The sequence below is a fragment of the Zonotrichia albicollis genome, chromosome 1 (genome assembly GCF_047830755.1).
Source record: "Zonotrichia albicollis isolate bZonAlb1 chromosome 1, bZonAlb1.hap1, whole genome shotgun sequence".
Classification (NCBI taxonomy): domain Eukaryota; kingdom Metazoa; phylum Chordata; class Aves; order Passeriformes; family Passerellidae; genus Zonotrichia; species Zonotrichia albicollis.
In genome coordinates this window covers 90,409,287-90,429,368 of record NC_133819.1, presented here as the reverse complement: position 1 = coordinate 90,429,368, position 20,082 = coordinate 90,409,287, and the positions used below count along the sequence as shown (strand labels likewise).

At 36.9% G+C, this 20,082-nt stretch overlaps 1 protein-coding gene across 1 annotated transcript in view; it reads left to right on the top strand.

Moving 5' to 3' along the window:
- The window catches only part of LPCAT1 (lysophosphatidylcholine acyltransferase 1), a 66,420-nt gene that overhangs the window by 13,041 nt on the left and 33,297 nt on the right, over positions 1-20,082 (top strand). Inside the window, exons 4-9 of the mRNA XM_074546815.1 lie at positions 4,362-4,474; positions 5,809-5,869; positions 8,215-8,273; positions 13,091-13,125; positions 15,604-15,658; positions 19,516-19,598. Of these exons, the coding sequence (XP_074402916.1) occupies positions 4,362-4,474; positions 5,809-5,869; positions 8,215-8,273; positions 13,091-13,125; positions 15,604-15,658; positions 19,516-19,598 (406 nt within the window). The remainder of the gene's footprint in view (positions 1-4,361; positions 4,475-5,808; positions 5,870-8,214; positions 8,274-13,090; positions 13,126-15,603; positions 15,659-19,515; positions 19,599-20,082) is intronic.

Sequence of the window (20,082 nt, the reverse complement as noted above, 5' to 3'; positions counted from 1 at the left end):
TCTTCACATACATTTATCTTCAGTGGTTGATTCAGACTTGAGTCAAATAAGAATATATATTAGATGTAAGTCTGTATATAAAATAAGATACTACCACCAGCTTTACAAATCTCTTACAGAGTATCATGACTATAATAACCCTTCTTTTGTAAGAACAATGTAATTCCTAGTGCAAAAGATCCTAATTTTGGTTGAATTAAGCTTTGTGCATTGATACACCTTTTTGTATTTGGTGAGTGTTATGTTTCTTGAGTTTTTCCATTTTTGAGGTCTCTGTCTGTATGCACAGAAAGTAATTGTAAGAAAACCTTAATGATTTTCTTCCCCTATAAGTTTCAGAATACTTCTGAGCTTCTTACAGATTTCTTTTCTTCTTTTCTCTACAGAAAAGAGCAGTTTTCATATAAGATGTTACTTCATTAGAAAAGTTGTGAGTTTGGAACTTTGTGGGCGTGTAGAGCTTTTCAACCTTTATCCTCCATGGGTTTTTTTACCCCTAAATACAGAATGCACAGCATGGTGACTGCTGTTAGAAAAATAACTGTATTTTTTCCATACTAGAGAAAAGCTGTGGAGTAAATACTGTAAGTGGATATCCCACTGCAGGCTACTTGTACAGCTTACCTCCAGTGTTAAAGGCAAGCAGAGCCACTTGTGCTGCCTCTGAAGGATTCTCTTGGAGTGTCAGGGGAATGTAGTGGTGGGGTTTTGTGTTGTTTGGGAGAGAGACGAAGTAAAAGCCTCAACTTCAGCATTCTCTGCTTTTGCAGCTGTCACTTACTTTGTTGCTGATTCTACAGTGGTGAGAATGTAACTGCCCACTCAAACATGTGTGTATGGATACATTTTAGAAGAACTGTATGTAGTGCCCCGTGTCTGTTCCATAGCTTTTTATGTTCTCTGGTGCCCTGTGGAGCCAGTGGCGATGTTGCCAGTATAAATGGTTTGCTACAGTACTTTCTGCTGTTGTGTGTTATACAGCACTTTGTGTCTTGAATTGAAACAAGGTTTCCTCATGCATACCTGCCTGTAAAGAGAGATGGGAAATAATTTTTTCCCTGCTGTTGTCCCAAGAAGTTTAAAGACACCAACTGTATGTGTTCAGCTTATCAGGAAGAATGATAGGTTTTGCTTATGCATTGAGCTGGTGCTGAAATTGATTGCATGTGAGTCCTGAAATCAGTCGGAGCTGCCACCCTGCTATTAATTAAAGCAATACTGAGTTTTTGCAGGCTCCCTTTAAAAAGACTGTTTCAAGCAACTTTCACTTGGTTAGAATGTCTGTGGCATTCTGGCTGCCCTGAGAGGCAGAGGTTTTAGTGATTTACTGGCAGCACTATTTAAATTGCATATTAAATTCCTGTCTAAGAAGGTAGAATACAGCATGTCAATGTCCTCAGGACTCCTTGTATGATCTGAAATTGGGAATGAGAGGGTCTAGATGAAATGGGACTGACGTGCTAGAGAAAAAGCTGGAATAATGGCACTCACAAGATCAATTTTGTGAATTGATGGATTCTCTCTCATTGCCCACTAGATTTGATAATTGGAGGGTGGTTTTAATGGAGCGAGAGGAGCTGGGCAAGCACATTTTTCAGAATCTCTGAACACTTGAGGTGTGGTCTTCACTATCTGGTTACAGCAGTCTTGGACAGTTAATAGCTGAGCAGAGAAGGATATGATTATGTTCTGTTTATTGAACATGTTGTAGAGTTCTACTTGTTTCCTTTAGTTGCTCAGCATGCCAGCTGTCTGAAGCATTTTCTGCTTTCACTTCTGGCCTGACTTCGCCCTAGTCCTGCCTATTCCTTGCATCACACACTACTTTAGGTACTGTTTCCCTGTGTTTCAACTCGACTTCTGACCACAGTCTCATCTTGGCTGCCTATTTGGTATGTTTTTCAGCTTCTCTTTACAGACCTTTGACCCTGCTCCTGACTTTCTTGCACAGGTCGCCTTGGTACAGCCTTTGAATTTTCAGATCTGAGATGAAAATATATGGTGAAAGTAGAGGTCTGTGTAGCCTTGTGCTCTGTTTTCAGAACTGGTTAAGAAAAGTAAAACTTAGCCTTCCCTTGGTGTGTATTTTCAGCTTTTTACTGATGACTGAGAGTTCCAAGTTCACTTAAAGTGTTGGATGGTAGCTGGTGTCTCGCAGGATCTTCAGTTTCTGTTTAATATTAAAACAAGAATTCTGTCAGCATTTTTAGTCCAATGTCTAGGGAAGTAAAGCTTAATGTAACTACCCTCATAGGCTAATTCAACAGGCAGGACAAATCCATAGGAAGCTCTCAGTTGCCTCTGCCTTTCAGCATACCAGAGTAATTTTTCTTTGCACAGGGGTGTGTTGCTATTTGTGGTGCTGGTTATTTGTAAGATAGCTCACCTGGTGTTCCTCTGGAGCTTAGTAACATTACAGTAGCTTGTTTTTGGGGAGGTTGCAACAGTAAAGCTCCCAAGTTTGCCCATCTTGCCTGTACAGTTCTCAGATACTGATGACATCACTGTAGTCTGATGTTTTCTGTCACATTGCCCGAAGAAAAATCTGTCTGCTTGCTTAATTTCATGCGTGATAAATAAGACCCTGCTTGCATGTCCTCAGAAAAGAGCCTGGGAGTTCTGGAATTATCTTATTCATTCTTTGGCCTGAAGTAAATTCTGTCATTTGGGCCTAATGTAAAAGAAACTTCCAAGTCAAGGTTGGAGATGTTTGATCTTTTGCTTTCCTTTACTTTGTTTTTGCTATGGAGCAGTAAATTGCAAAAGTGGGGCAAACTCAGGAGTAGGATCGCTAAGAAGAAAACAATTATGATACTAAGTATGGTTTCCCTTGTTATTTTTATTGCTTGTTCTGTGTTTGTGGGGTTTTCCCCCCTATTCTTTTTGTGTTAGTCTTTTTGTGGTTTATTTTGGGGCTTCTTTGTTTTTACCTCACCTTGACAGTAACCCCAGCTGGCCAAAGATGATCTTTGCCAAGCATTGTTCTATAGATATTGTCTAAGAACAGGCATGTAGGAAAAATACAAGAGTAAGGTAACTTTCCTGATACACTGTCTCCTGAGCTGTGATGACTTGTGGGATACAAGTAATATTTCAGAGGGTGGCTGAATATTTGGGAACTTGCTGTAAGGTTTTACAGATTAGTTTCTCAGAACCTTCAGAATTTAAGAATTTTGGTGAGTTAGTGGCTAAATTTTCAGTGGGATAACACCATAACCAGCAGCTTTTGCTGAGTACAGGGCTGTAAATCCTTACACTGTTTTTTTCTTCACACTTTAAGCACTGGCTGATCCGTTAATGTAGCAAGTCTATCCCTGACAAAAGCAGATTATACAGTGTCAGTGAACTCTTCTCACAGTGGCTAGAAAAATGAAAACTGTGTTTGAGGCAAGTAGAATAGCTGATGTTTTAGTGATTCTTGAACCTTCAAGTAAGATTACATGATAAAAAAATTAAGAGGTTTTCGAAGACAACCTGCTTAAATAAAGGCATGAAGTACTATATTTGAAGATGCTTCTCTTATAGTGCATTTGGACACTGCAAAAGAGCTGTATGGGCTTTTTATTATTTTGAAAGTATTCTTTGGTGTCTTTGTGACAGACATCCATGGAGTGTATCTTGTGGACTGATTTCTGATTTTTTTGCTTGTGTTTATTTTGTGTCTGGCTACATACAAGAGGTTTCCCACTGAGCCAGAAAGAGCATGTCTGAGATCTAATTCATCTGGATGAGGAACAGGCAAACAAGTGACAACTGAGAAAATGAGCATGCCTTTTCTGTTGACACTGATTCTTCACAAAAAATAACATCAGTGTATATAATATCCTGGGTGCTGTACCTTTAGTGGAGCTGAGCTGTCACAGAAGACAAAAGCACTAAAGAGAGAGACAGTTTGAGTGTCAGGATGTCTTTTACAAGCACTTAGGTAGCAGAGAGATTCCTGCTGCTTTGCTGGTTTGGGAGTGGCTATAGACTTTCTGATTTTTGTGGAGAGAGGAAATGGCCTATTGACAGCCACAGCTGCATTGTTGCAAAAAGCTGCATAATATGTACTATCATGTTTTACATTATCTGTGTTGTATGTATTGATCTATTAAAAACTGAAAAATGCCAAGATTTTGAAAACTGTTTTCCTCACAGAAACTTATGAAAATACTTCAATAAAGCAGCAGTAATTCAGCTGAGTATTCAATTCTGCAATGTAATATAGTAAAGTAGTTGTGTTATTTTAACAAAAATTTTAGTCTAGAGGACTAATTGGTGGTGGGGTGGGAATGGGGATGTATGAAGGGGGTGGGGCATCTTTTTCAAAAAAGAGAAAATAAAGGCTGGTCCTTGTTTTTGTTTTCCCTCCTCTTCAGCTCTGATCAAATATATCCGGCCAGTATTTGTGTCTCGGTCAGACCAGGATTCTCGCAGGAAAACTGTTGAAGAGATAAAGAGGCGTGCCCAGTCTGATGGTAAATGGCCACAGGTACTGTGTTCTGCTCCTCTGTAAGAGATGCTATTTGGCATTTCTAGGCTTTGCATATGCAGTTTGCTTTCTTCATTGTGGGTGGCTTTAGGTGGTTTGGGGTGGTGTGTGTGTGTGAAATTTCCCCTATCCCCTCTTTCTAAAAGATAAAATGTAAGATTCTCATGTGTCTCCCTTTGCATTGTGTTTTGTGGGAAACTGAGTAAGTACATGGCCAGGCAGCTCTTAGCTGGTACTAAATGGACAGACCACAGCAGATGAGGAAGTCCTCTAAAAGGAAAAAAATGAAGTGCTCAGCTGAATACCTGGGAAAGTACTGTGTGTTCTTGCCCCTTGCAAGATTTTGGCATTGCCATTATTGAAGATGCTGGGCAAGGCAGCCCAAAAAAATTTGGATATTCCAATAACCACCTCTGTTAAAACACATGATGAAAACCTGGACAGAACAAGTGGCTCAGGGCTTTTTTCTGCACCTTAAATGTGGCTGTTTGTCATGTGCCTTGAAAGAGAGCAATGGGGAGGAAAGGATGATACATAAGATCTTTTTTTGATTATTTTGCAAATTTGAAGCATTCCGGTGTTTTTTGGGTTTTTTGAGTTTAGGACACTGTATATTTTTTATGGGATTATTGCTGCTAACAGTGGGTATACCTCTGCTTACTGGACTGCAAAAATGTTATAAACAGCTATAAACAATGTGACAGGTGATTTATAGCTTTTGCATTGTGACTTTGATCATTAGATTTCAAAGCAAGCTAGGACAGAATGGGCAATAAAACTAGTAATGTTAGTCCTAGTCCTACTATGGATTGGGGGTGGGAGGGCTTTGTTTTTGTCCTTTCTTCTGATCAATTGGTTCAACTTGAGTGGTTTTGCTCTTTTTTTTAGAATTCTGTTCAGGTATTTTCAGTCTCTGTCATTTGGGCATCTGTGCACATGCCAAGTAATAGCAAAGAGAAAATAACTCTTTTCATAGCCTGTAGGCAGGAGTTTTGTTCTGGTACACTACAGACTATGATACTTTTTCTAGCACCAAAATCTTCAGTGAAAATACTCATACTTAAGTGTTTCTGGTCATTGTCGGTGTTCCAATAAATAGAATTATTATTGGAGGGCAAAAAAGAGGCAAAATCACAGATAAAGAAAAATGTTTTTCCTATTAAGGTAGAACTTTACTTGACATCTTCAGCAACATTTTTTTTTACTCTAACTGAACTGTTTTTCCCTGAGAACATTTTTGCTGTAATCAGTTAATAACAGCTTTGAAAATATGTATTTGTAAATAAATTCACATTGAAATAGTTCTTAAAAGTCAACTTTTTTTTTACTTCAAGATAATGATATTCCCAGAGGGCACTTGCACAAACCGATCCTGTCTAATTACATTCAAACCTGGTAGGTATTATGCTCATTTCTCTGTTCTCTACAGACTGTCCTTGTATCTTCATTTTCTGAAATACCAGTTGCATTTTAATTTGCTTGCTGTTGCAGAAGTTGAGTTAAAAACCTTGCAATAGGGTGAAATTGGAATATAAATTTTGATGCTACAGGAAGATTGTAATTCTACTGTTGAACAAAACAGTTTCAATCATTCAGGTTTTTTCTTGGCTTCTGAGATGCATATGAACTGAAGGAGTAATGTTTCTTCCTGGATCTGTGCTTGTGTCTTTTTGCTTTTGGTTTTTTCCCTTGCCCCCTCCATTTCCTATTTTGGGTCTGTCATGCAGCATTTAGATACTCACTGCTACCTTAAGCTTTGTAGTGAACCTATTTCAGGCTGCCTAGCATTTGTTGCTGTGTTGTATCTGGCTGATCCCTCTCTAACTCTTGTGTGGAGTTGCATTCTGGTGAAAAGTGCATGAAAATGTTTCCCATGTAACACTGTTACAGAGGCTGCCATTTTTTACATAACATCCATGTTCTAAGCTCTTTTCAGTAGGATCACCCTTTTAGTTTATCAGATTAGTAGAGGGTGTAATGCTGAACATTGATGAAGCTGTAAATTGCATTTCCAGTAGGGACAAATGCCAGTACTGCAGTAAACCACTAATCTTTAATGTAAACTTGCCTTTATCACCTAGGTAGGGAGATGGTCAATGAAGAAGCTTCAGTGAGCAAGGCAGCTGTGAATGTGGTTTTGGACCTCTTAGTTTTCTGCCTAGTTCCTAGTCTTACTGTGTGTTTTGTGTGTTGTTTGGCTTGCAATTTAAATATCACTTAGAATATCATGCAGTGAGTCAGCGCTGTGGTTCCTCGCACTGATTCATTTGGCTGAAGGTATCTCAGACTTTTCTCTCAGCTCTTACCTTTTTAGATGACAGAATGGTGATTAGGGAAACACCTACTTCTGTAGCTCTTTGCTCTCCTTCTCTCTCCGCCTGAATCCTGACCATGCTTTGAAAGCTGTCCTGAATCCTTCTTGTGAAGCCCTGATTTCCTGCCCTCCCTCTGTGCCATAGAAATTCCAGACACCATGTATTTCATCCTTACATTCTCACTCTATCTTCCTCTGCTCTGGTCTGGTACATGCTGCTGTCTGCCTCTTGACTGTCTCACTTTTACTACTGAAACCTGCATCTGTATCCATCCACTCTTCCAGAAATCCTTTGCTTCAAAATTCCTCACTTATATCATGTTACTTTAGTTCTCTATTTACGTTATTTCTATCAGGATGCCTTTCCCCACTCTGGTAACATGGCCTATGCTCCTTACCACACATTTTCTTGGTTTTGTGTTTAAATGGTAGTTTGTCATCTACCACTCAGCTTTTGTCAGCTTTGGATTATTTCAAAAGTTGCTTAGACTGTTCTTTGAGACCGAGCAGAAGGTACTGCTGGCCTCCAAATCTCTTAAGGATTCTATGCAGCCCACCTTAATTTAAAGATGTTTATACTCCATAAACAATTATTCCTTTAAAGTTTCAACAGTTATTTTGTAAAGCAAATGTTATGCTGAAAATACAGTGTACTTCAATTATTCAGTTCTTCATTTTAATTGGAATATTAGGGAGACCGTAGTAAATTGTCAAGAATAACATAATTTGAGTGAAACTCTTAATTTCTTCATGAGAGAAAGAGATGTTACGAGAAGTCTTGGGCAAGATACTTATTACCCAATCTTTTTATTAGAAACCAAGAAAATGGTTAGCAAATGACGTAGAACTTGTGCTGCTTATTTATCAGAACTGTAATTTTCCCATGAAGTGAAGCGATGCTTCTGAATAATAGCTCTAGTTCAATATAGCTCTAGTTCAATTTGTAACTATTAGTTTTCCCATAGCTACAGAATAGAAGTGACAATAATTCTGTTATTTCAGAGATGACAAATTGCTTATAAAAATAGAAAGCTTCTTTTATATAAGAAAGCCCAAGGTCTTTACCAAAAATATTGTTGACCACAGGGAATAAATGAATTTAACCATCTTGTGCATGCTCATATTTTTTATATTCATTTGTTGAGCTGAATTTGGTACTAAGCTTTGACTTGTTTAAATAACAATATGTGTAAGTGGTAGAGGATAATTTAGATAATGTAAGCAAACATTTTTAATTAGGGGATATACATTATCATTCTCCAGGGTTTGCTTTTTTGATTTCTTTTGAGGTTACTTTCAGATCCTGTTTTTTCACCATCAGCTACTTCCTATCAGTCTGCTAGTTGTATAGTTTTTTCTTGCTGCAGTAAATTTCTTTTCTACCAAATGCACTGTAAATTAATTATGTATTGTATGTGCCTTCTAGGAGCATTTATTCCTGGGGTTCCTGTACAGCCAGTGGTTTTACGTTATCCAAACAAACTGGTAAGTTCAGCTTGCAGTGTCCTTGGAATTCAGGGCATTTTCACTGAAGTGCATTATGCAACCTTTAAGGTTTAAAAATTCAAAAATCATTGCTAAATTATTGTTAGTTAAGCATTTATTCATTAAGCCTCAAGCAATATTAGGGAGTTTTAACTGAGACAGTTTAAATGATCTGCTTTGAAAGTTGTTCAGGTTGTTACAAGAAGTACTCGCCAAATGATGAGACAAATGGCAATTTCTGTACAGGATCTGTGTTCCTAAGTGCTCCCTGTTCCTGCAGTGTTTGCTGGAGAGTTTTTCTAATGTCATTTATTGCTGGAAGATGTTTTTTCATCTCCTGCCTTTGGGGGTGTTAGTCATGAATTACTGTGACTGGATGAATGGTGTAGGATGATGTGTTGAGGACCTCTGCACCTTTATAAAGTCTCATCTTGTCCATTTTATATTCACCATGCCCTTGGCTAAGCAATTAGCTAATTTGGACTAGTCTTCCAATATAAATTATGTTCAGGTAAAATGCAGATTATTGAATATTTCTTTACAATAAATTATGTCTGTCCCCTCCTGAAGTGGAAGTTACTTAGGGAGGGTATGAAGAGTGTCAGAAGTAAAATAAGGACCTGGTCTCTTTTAGTGATGCATGTCACATCAGAAGATCTCTGACTAGCCCATTAACAACCCCTTGTTCTAAGGAAGGATTTTGTTTCTTCTTGGTACCTGAGTAGGTTACAAATATTTCCATCCACTGTTCTTTCTGTCATTTACTGATGAAGCATAAAACATATCCTTGATTTTAAAAAAAGGATCCAAGCAAAGTTAATATACACAGACCACTATTTGCTCTTGGCTGAGTCAGGATGGAATGGCAATCAAATAGTTTGCAGTAACAAACCCAAAAATTATCGTGGCAGATGCTGTGACAAGAGTAGCAGCCTGATAGCTTACATAGTATCAAGTGCATTGTAGCGGGCTGCCTGGGATTTTTCATTACATAATTGTTGTATTTTCAGGAATAAAGATTATTTTCTAAAAATAGTTTGAAGTTTTGATGGCACTGCCATTTAAAATGGCAACCATGCTCATGGCTTATGTCATATTAATATGCCTTGTAACTTTTTGTTAATGTTAAGCCCACAGCAATATAAAGCTATCAAATGTTAATTTGTAAATATCTTGAAAATCCAGGTGCATACTGAAATGTCATTATTGCCTGTAGTACATAATATTCAATGTTTGTAATCCAATAGTGAATGTTCCTAACGCTTTACTAACAGAAATTTGTGAGCATCTAACATTGAAGTAAAACAATATAAATGTAAATGAAAATTTTTATAATTTTTGTACTGCAAAAATGTCAAAAGAAATTCTAACTATAATTCTATAGTTAATTATATATAATATATATATTTTTATGTGTGTATATATATAAATTATATATATATATATAATTATTAGTTAACTATAACTAATTCTAATGGATATAGATATCTATTATGAGCTGGCATGACTTTGTATATGGGACTTAAATTTTTCCTACTACTTTTACTTGCTGTAAAACACTTTGTTTTCAGTGCCCAAGTCATTTAGCTTCCTATGATCTAGTTCCTAGAGACCTTCCAGAGGTCTAAGCATTAATGACAGGAGTGATAATTGCTATTACTGCTTTATTTTTACGTTAGCTTGGGGGTTGCAGAAGAGTTGCATCAGAGTTAGGAGGAGAGGCAGAAGGAATATGATGTGGTACACAAAAAAAGGTTTATTTTGGTTAGGAATATGGAATTAGATTATTTTGTTTCAGTTATCGAGCTATTCTCATCCCAACCTACAAGGCAAGGCTTACCTTTTCTTCCCAATTCTCCTGCCCACCCTGGGGGAGGAGGAGTGAGTGAGCAAGCAGCTGTGTGGTACACTTAGTTGCCAGCTGGGATTAAACCACAACACATGTAAGAACAGAGTAGGGAATGAGAATTGGTTTTCATACACTAAGATGACATTTTTAGCAAACTTTAAATGTCTCTGGCTTTCTACTTGTTGCCTTGGTTGACTGATGTATATTATAATTTTAGGTTTAGAAAGGAACTTCTTAAGATCTTTGCTTAGCCAGTGAACTCCAGATATACATTGTGTGCAGTCACCCCACTGTGTTTTGCTTGAAGTGCCTGCTCTGGTCTGTGCTCAGAGCTTTGAGTTCCACAGTATGGATGAGAACAGTCTTGGATTTGAGTGCACCTGGCTGTTTTGAGAGTTTTTTGGAGATCAGAGCCTGGGGTGAATGTAGTAGGTGTCTGCACTCTGGAACGTTTATTTCATTGTAGTCTGTTGAAGAGCTAGGGAAAGCACTACTGTTCTGCAGTGGGCTGAAACTTGGCAAAAGTGAAGAAGTAAATTCAGGGGGTTTTTGCTAGCAAATAAATCTAGTTCTGGTTGCTGTTAAGAGCTCTGTTTTTATATTTTTATAGAGTTGCTCCCTGAATGACAGTCATCTTGGGGCTTGTGACTGTTTGTATTAGATGACATCTCTGGTCCTGCATCATTGATTTTTAGTAGTAATATTTTAATGTGTTTCTCTTCTTGATGCATGAGCAGAAAGAACTTTTAAGGCTTAAAATGTTGTTTAGGCCTGATATTCCAAATTTTGCTCCTGGTTGTCTAGATTGGTAATATTTTAGGTATTAGATGCCTGAGAGCTATTACCTATATTCTAGTTAGAATAAATGCTCTAATGTCTTCACCCATAGGTTCTCTACTGCAATCCTTTTTACAATTTTTTCTTTCCCTTGTTTCTTCATTTGACTTTTCTGTCAGAGTGCTGTTACTTATGAAATGATGAAAATATATAAACTATATACCTGTTTAGATATCACAGAGCCCTTTAAAATGCATTTTATTTCCATATGCCTTCCATGAATAACTGTGCTATTTGATAAGCAGTTTAGCAGCAGCTCTTGTACAGTTTTTGTATATCAGGGTAAACTGAACCTGTAAAAACACAGCCAGTCTCCTCTTTGAAGGTTGGCATATAATTCTCGATGTCTTCTTGTGTCAAATACAAACTCTATGGAAGATGGCTCTTCTGCCTGTTTCCTCCTGTGCTGAGGGGAAATAACAGAGGGGAGAACGTTCAAGGTCAGGTTGGAGCTCTGGCCAACAGGATGTAGTTGAAGATGTTCCTGTTCATTGCAGGGGAGTTGGAATAGATAGCCTTAAAAGGTCCCTTCCAACCAAGCTATTGTATCATTTTATGTACTTCCACACAATTTAAAGTGTTCATTACTTGGATACAGTAGTTTCAAAGAATGCTGTCAAAGGGAATGTTGTCCAGAAGCGCAACCTGGATGCTGTGGTAAATATAAAAGGTAAGTTAGTTATGTAAGGAAAATCCTACTTCCCTTTGTATGCTTTTATCATAAAGATATTGATTATGCTGGTAGAAGTCTCTTGTAACATGGATCTGCCTCTTGCAGATCAGAATCCCTTTTTCCCCTAGCCATTTCCCTGGCCATTATCCCTGATGCATCCTGATGCTTCAACGAAAAAAAGCATGCCTGTCAACTATGACATTTGCATTGGGAATTTCTTGCAGGACTGTTGATGGCTTACTTGAGTTTGACTTGCCAGCTAGCCAGCACAAGGCTGCATTCTGAAAATACCTGTGCCCTGTTCAATGACCCAGACACTTTGATGGAATCACATTTTTCTTTATTTCACTCTGTGCCTTTGCAATTTAGAGAGCTGGATTGGAGATGTGTAGTGCTTAGTGCTCTATAAGGCAGATCTAGTCTCTAGATAAGTTATCAGCTATCTACACTGGTTTCTTATGGTTTGTAATGAAAGTTCCTTGTGGGAAAAAGACAAAACCCATAATACATTTACTTGGAGTGTTATCAGAGACATCAAAATAGCCAGAAACTGTGTAACAGTAAAACTACCCACGTTATAGTTCTAAAATATTACTACATGGAGGTGTGGTTTTTTAATGCAGATTAATTGATTGCTACAGATAGATTCATCCTTTATTGTATTTTGTTTGATTGAAAATAATTGTTAAATGTCAAGTTTTAAATTTTTAGTGGATTTTTATGATGTGCTGACCCTATTCTTTAAGCTGTTGTTCTATCATTAATCACATTTTTCACCTTTTATGGATAAGTTTCTTTCCTTTTATTTTTACTTTAGGTGGCTCGAAATGGTAGTTAAGACTTGACTTGTTTTTTTCATGGTCATGGCACATGTGATCACCTGAAATCTCTAGAATGGGTTTGAATGGTAGCATAAAACTGAACTGGAACATGTTCAGTAGGTTGAAAAAATATTTTTCTGATCAGGTTTTTCAGAAACCTGAATTTAATGTGTCTTCTTGTCTTTACAATAATGACTTGAACTCTTTTTCCAAGTTAGAACAGAACTAATTTTTAGGTTTTAGATCCTTTTTTGTACATTTAAATCACTCTCTAAGTACCGCAGTCTTTTTCCTGTGCTGTTTCTTGATATTAGTTAAAAATGGGATGATTTTTACCCTCATATTCCTACCTGTTATATGTTGCTTTACAGGTCTCTGTTCCCTTTTTGCTATTTGCATCTTGTTCACTTCTTTTGCTGTGATTTGTCCTCTCTTAGTGCTTCACACAGTGTTCATTTTGTCATATATCTGTATGGGCTGATGGGCTGATCCCTAACAGGGTTAAGAACTTTTGCAAAGAGAGCATAGAAGTTTCCATGAAAGTTTCTTAGTAATATATATTTTCAGTTATGCTGTGTGCAGTGTAAAAAGTTGAATGCACAATAATTAATTGCAAATGTCACACTTCTTTTCATAGGACACAATCACATGGACATGGCAGGGGCCAGGAGCGTAAGTGGTTGAGGTTTTATTGCTTTTATCATTGCTTTCCTCACTTAGTGTTTATTTATATGACTTATATGCATATATAGTCAACCAGTTGCTGGTTATTTGATTATTTTTGGGGATTAATTTATCTTTTATCTATTATTCTCTAATTATACTAATAGTCATTAAGCAGAATCCAGGTGTAAATATTGTACTTCAGCTGCTATAATTCTCTTGGTTTTGCAGAAAGAATTTTAGGTTTTTATTTCAATTTTTTTTAACCAATTGCCTGAAGTAAAACAACTTGCTTCTGCTCTACGCTTGCAAGTTGATTTGGTATCTTACTGTATAAAATCTATGGCTGTTTTTTGAAATTGGTCTACTCTCACAAATGCAGTTGACTCACTCAAAGAATTTGGAGATACTGTTTCCATTATCTTGTCTGAATATAATTTCGATCTTTTTTCTACACAAAATGTTATTCTAGAGGTTCTTTAGCAAATTCATGCAATATAAGATATTAAAAGAGGCAGTTCTTGCTTGTTTAAAAAATGTTAAGCATGATTTTCCCATTGGGGTTTGAATAAAAATTCCAAAATGTTTGGATCAAGAGGAAAACAGCAAATTTTGAACCCTAATTAAAGGAGTGTTGGCTTCTGTGGTTAATGCTTTGTATTGTTTTGAATGTCCCATGTGACATCCTATATTTCAGTAATAATGATGAAACCATGGGGATTAGCCAAGATTCAAGTAATTTAGAGTTTTGTCAATTAAGTTTTGCACTTAGGAACCAGGTCTAATTAAGGACGTGATTTTTGAGACTTGAGGAAGTCATCGCTCACTTGCAAAGGTTCAGCTTACAAATGATTTGTCACTTTGGAAGTAGATGAGTCCATGGTTATACATAATGTAAACAGACACTGCAGCATTTGCTGCATAAAGGGATTTCTGTTCTTGTGAGCTCCTGCCTCTTCCCTTGCATTTGCACTGCAATTAATGTGAAAAAGCCATAGAGGAGAAAGGTGAGCAGCTTACTTCCACCTTGGTATCCTAACTGAGGACTCAAGAACACAGAGGAAGACAGAAGAAACCTGTAGGTGTCTTGCCTCGGCTCACTGTAGTGTCTAGAAAACCCTTATTCTGAAGTGTTGATCTCTGCTAATAAAGTTCAATTAAATTAAAGCTGAATCAGAATCTGCAGCAGCATGTGATGTTATGCAAATTGACTGGGTCAGTTTAAATTACAGCTTGGCTTAATTAGGATTAATTCTCCTGGGTGACCTAAAATGTATTTGTGATGTCTTAGCAGAAAATGCTGTTAAGACTGATAACAGGCTTCCTTTTCTCAGCAAAAATATCTTTATGTTTTGGCTAACACTAAAACAGAAATCTGGAAATGTTTCTGTATCTAGGAGTATTCTGTTTGTTTAAAAGTGCTGTAGCCTGTCAGATGGATTGAAAACTTGTCACATGCAAATTTAGTCATTGAAAGTAATGTTTTTACTGCCTTGGCAGTGTTCGGAACTGATCAACTGAGTCTACCTTGATAACAAAGAATGACCATAGTTGAGTTAGATACAGATTCTATCAATTTTAAATTTTCATTTAAATTCAGGGTTCAATCTTTGAGGGTTACAGAGATGGCAGAGAGAAAAGTTTACTTGTAACTTACTGGGGGTTTTTAATACTCTTGAACAAGGACCTAGAAACCAGACTTTCGTGTTTCTGTCAGGAACATAAACTTCAAATTACTCCATTGTTGTTCCTGACTCTTTTCTTTGCCTTGATGTGTTGGAAGCTCAATAAGAAGGAAGCAGGGGGGAAATGTTTTGCAGCCCTACACGGGTGTATTACAAAATGAGTAGGGTTTTGCTTCCGGGGCTGCACTTTATCTGTGTAAGAGGATTTTGGCCTGCTATCCCCTCACAATGATTGACTACTGTAACTACCTAGATAGTGTATGAAAGTGTGGCTACTTGACACTGCTCCTTAATTTAGGTTTACTAAATCCTTTCCTGGATTTGAATCTTAATGCTTTCTAAGGTCAAGTTGATTTCAGTTATCTTGTATCTTAGGCTATTAAAACACACATACAGCATTTCATTAACAGACTTTGGAGGTATAATGAACTTTGATTCCAAGCTGAGGTAATGATAAAATCTCAGTGGTTGCATAATTAATCTTGCCAGCTCTGTGCTGAATACTGCATTTTCTAAAACAGACTTACTCCTCCTTTAACATGTTATGCATATATTACCTTTCACTGTTTGTCTTCCTGGTTTTGAGTATTTTTTAAGATGCCAATTCAGTGTAAACTTTTGTTCCACCTTACAGAATGTAATATATAGAAGTACTTTCAAAGGCCTTTTCTGTTAATTTTTATCTGAATATGATTATACTACAAGTAGGATGCTATGTGAAGACTTTGGAGCATAATGTACTAAAGTTTCACTATATATATTTGTTTTTTCTCCATCCTTCCCTATCTTTTTCTCCTTTTAGGTTTGAAATTCTGTGGCTTACTTTATGTCAATTTCACAATTCTGTGGAAATCGAGGTCAGTAAAAAAACCTCCAGTGTATTCTGAGCAGTTGTAGAATACATAATATTGTACATAATTCTGCAGTAAAAGTTTGTATTCATAACTTGTGTGTATGTCTGTAAAAACAGGTTAAGATACTACTTATATTTTATACAAATGGTTTCTGTATCTGAAAATACAGTCTAAAAATGAAATAGCAAAATACAGTTTTCCAGTTGGCATGAGACTTTATTTTTTTTAAGTGGTTTGAATTGAGTAGATCAGTTTCTGGCTCACTTTAAAAAGTCTTTTGTGAACAAATTTCTTGTCTTCTGATGGCCTGATTGCTCTTTCAAGTAGTGTACCAGCTTTGTATGTTAGACATTCAAGTGTGTGAATGCTGATGTATGAACTAAGAACTGTCTTGTAGAGAAAAATTGGAGGTGGTTTCTTACAGGCCATATAAGTTATTGAATGTCTGGCTAATTTTTTTTATTAGGCTGCACTGTTCAGAATGTGAAATAGGAAAACACAAAGAAAATCTATCTATATTCTTAACTTTATTTTGAGGAAAATACTGTAATTTTAAGGCTGAAGACTATTGTAATGAAAACGTGGAAACAATTATAGCCTTTCCTTTCAACTTGTTGTCCCTAATGCATTTTACACAGAGTAATTACATTTTTGTGGACAATTACAGTATTTGAAGTGTATCGTATAGGATATTTGACAGATGTTCTGCAATTCTTTTGCTTTTTGAATAATGAAGCAGCTATTTAGGTCTGACAGATGGAACTGATGGCAGGGTAAATCAGTAGGAAGAACTATTGCATGTTTTCATACACTGTATTACAACAGTAACATATATTGCATGCTGATCACTGTTCTCTGATCATTGCTCTGTGTTTGCTTATTTTTGCAATTATTCTCAAAATTAATATGCAAAATACCAGCCACTCAATAGTTGTATGTTTTGTAGAAATTTGTCGTTTGTGTTATCAATACAGTTGGACAAAAACAAATGTGATTTCCAGAATAGTGGCCTGTGTTTTGCAGAAGGGCCAGGGAGTGACTTCCTCACTCAGGGCTGAGACAAACCAGCTGGTTGGCAGGATTTTTACCCTTTCTCAAGAACATGGTTTTCTGCCCTAGGCAAGTGAAATGGGTTCTTTCACACAGGAGTGAACACTGCGGAGTTTTCTTGATTTTTGACGCAGCAGCTGCTAGCAGATGTTGGGAATCTGTAGCTCTTACATAACAAGCTATGATCTTTGGTAGTTCTTGGGGGAAAAAAAAAGCAAACTAACTAGTGACCTTCTGAAATACTCCATACTTAAGCAGTAGTTGGCAGAAGATAGAGGAGTAGACCTGTTTGCAAGGTTGCTCTCAAGTATGAGGCAGAGTAATGCCTCAAGGCAAGTATGAGGCTGTGTTAATGTCAATGGGAAAACAAATGTGTTTGGGTATCAAAGTTTTGAAGTTAAAATGTAGATGGGAGTGAAACAATGTTGATGCCTGGATGACATGGATGCTACCTGGATAACTGTAGACTAATTAACGTCAACATAATTAAAAATTATTTAGTTCTGACCACTTCCAGATGCCTCCTTCTTGTGTCAGTTCTCTAGACTTCCCCAGGTTATGCAGCTTTTGGTACAGGAGACTCCAGCTCAAATGCTGTCAAGGCTGTTTTGGAGCTGTAGCAGTTGAATCTGGTTTTGCAAGGAAGTGCAGTGAGGACTAGTAACATATGGGAAAAATTGGTTGTTTTGTGTTCAAAGTCATATTTTTCCTCTGGTCTCTGAAGTTTGTTGGTGGATATTCCTGCTCTGTTCAATCAGCACAGATACTGGCAAAAACCTAGGAGCCTGGATACCAGAGTTACTGCTGATGATTCAATAACTCAGGGAGACCTATGACAAAACAACACAACGTCAGAGGTTTGGGGTTTTTTTGATTAAATGATAGCCAGTAAGATTTACTAGCCAGCAATCAGGATCCAAATTTAGCTAGTCTAGGCTCCTCTGCATATAATATATGTTCTGACATGTTATGTGTGTCATCCAGTGTCACTATAAAATAAAATCCATGTAAGTTTTATAATAGGTTTCTGTAAATATTTGCCCATCCACCCATCTTGTAACTTAAAAATGGCATGCTGGCAATGTGAAGAAGAAAGGATGTGTGATCATCTGCACATGCAGTTTGTTTTGGCTCATGTCTGTTTTACTGACCTGTCAACTTCAGTGTTTGTACATCCATGACAGTCTGTAGCAGCTGAGAGTTCTTCTCTTGGTTTTGTTAGTGATGTTGAAATGATTATGCTGTTTATGTTGAGTTAGGCAGAGACATGCAGAGCACCTCTGAAATCACCTCATATTCAAACTTGTCCTGTGTTTGGACAAATTACTTAATAGCCATTTGCAACTCAGATAAATGGAATGAGGTTTGGAAGTTGAAGGAGCAGTCTTTCCATCTCTGTTAACTGCACAGTCTTTGTGGTTTTGTATATTACATGAGGCTGGTGTACCTGCTTGTAATGTAAACTTAGAAGACAGGAGTCATGTGTTTTCAGCTGCAGTGGTGCACGTAGGAAAAACTCCAAAACTCAAAATAAATTCCATATTTGTCCTTTACATGAAACAGATGAATGTCCAACAGCAGTGTTTGGGTACTGTTGATCATACAGTTATGATCAGTAACTTTAAAAACACAGCTAATTTTAAAACACAGTAGTTTTAAAAACACAGCTAGCTTTGTGGTTATTGAAAGTGTTTGTTGAGATTATGAACTTTAAAATAAAGACTAACAACTTTACCCAGTTGTTAGTTTCTGGTTTAAAGACCAGTGTAAAATTTCTGGGTCATAATTTCCATTTTCCCTTCCCGTAGGTAATTATATGTACTGTAACTAAACTTCTTGCAGCTTTTTTTCTAATACAGAAGCTTTACACAGGATTGTGAGCATTTTGCTCACTTGGTGCATAAATTATCTCACTGTGCTGCACTACTAAGAGAGTTGTGTGTCTGATACTGACTAGGAGTGGTGATCAGAGTGATCCTCTCTTGTTCCTCCCATCTGGGAAGTTTGTCATTTGGCAGAAGGAAATGCTTTGCAGGTTTTTATTGGTGAGATTTGCCATGATCTTGGGGCTTACATAAGTTTTCAATGGACACTTAAAAACAGCTTTAAATACTGGAAGATATTTTAATGTAGGCCATGCCATTCTGAAAGCTGCCCTTTCTGTGGTGGGTCTCCAGCAGCTCTGGTTTAATTTTCCACTTTCCAGCATCAACTATTCTGTGGATCTCTGGTCATCTGCATTCATTTAGATTTTTTTTATTTCAATGGAGCATTAATGGCTTATGTCCAATTAGAAGGAAAAAAGTTTCAAAACATCTAACGGCAGAAAATAAAAACACTTTTCCTGTGTATATTAGGCAGTCGTACATGATTTCAAAATGTGCAGGGGGAACAGTAAATACCTGATGTCCTTAAAATTTGGATTCTTAATTTTTAAGTTATAAAACAATATACCTGTAGCATGTGCTTTTTTTGGTTATCTGAAAAGAGCTGAACAATACAGAAGGTAAGTGAGGTTTATGCAAGAAAGTGCTAATACTTCTAAATAGTTTTAAAATTCTGAGTCCCACTTAGGAAATGAAGATAAAACTCTACTTGGATTCCGTGTGGTGAGAAATGAGCAGAGTCAGTGTTATATGAATTTCTAGAAGTATGACATATGTTTAAGCATTTAAAAGTTTTTAATATTTTCTGTAGTCTTAATGTAATTTTCTGAGTAACAACAAACTGTATACAATTTTCACAATAGTGCTGTAAGAAATTGTTTAAAATGTTAAATATTTTGTTATAATTCAGTTCTTTGTATGCAGTTTCTACCCGTGTACATTCCTTCAGAAGAAGAAAGAAAAAACCCAGTGTTGTATGCCAATAACGTCAGGCGTGTAATGGCAGAGTAAGTATGTTGTAATTCTGTGTAAAAATAGATCTGTGATTTTAAATTTAGAAAATATGAAATCAAGTTGGTGTGGTTGTCTGCCTACAAAGAACCTTGTAGTCTGCAGGAATGTCTGCAAGGCCTTTTACATAGCAGTTACTTTCCCCTCTGAAGCAGGCCAGGGAGCCACAAATACAGCAAGAACTGTTGGAGTTGATGGGTTTGGAATATTTTTTTTTTCTGTTGGTTCTTTTGGGGGTTTTTAACATGCCTTCATATAAAAAGCCAGTTCTGCTTGCTCCAGTGAGTATTTAGTCTTTTGGGGGAAGGGTATGGTGGAATTTTAGGAAAGTTATGCAACTGAATTTTGTGCTGTTGGGGCTGCGTTTTAAGCTGTGACTGTTTTAATGAGGTTAAGAATAGTTTCATGTATTCATTGTTAGCCAGTAGTATTTCAAACAGTAAAATGCAGTGAAGTGGCTTTATTTCCACTGGAAACAGA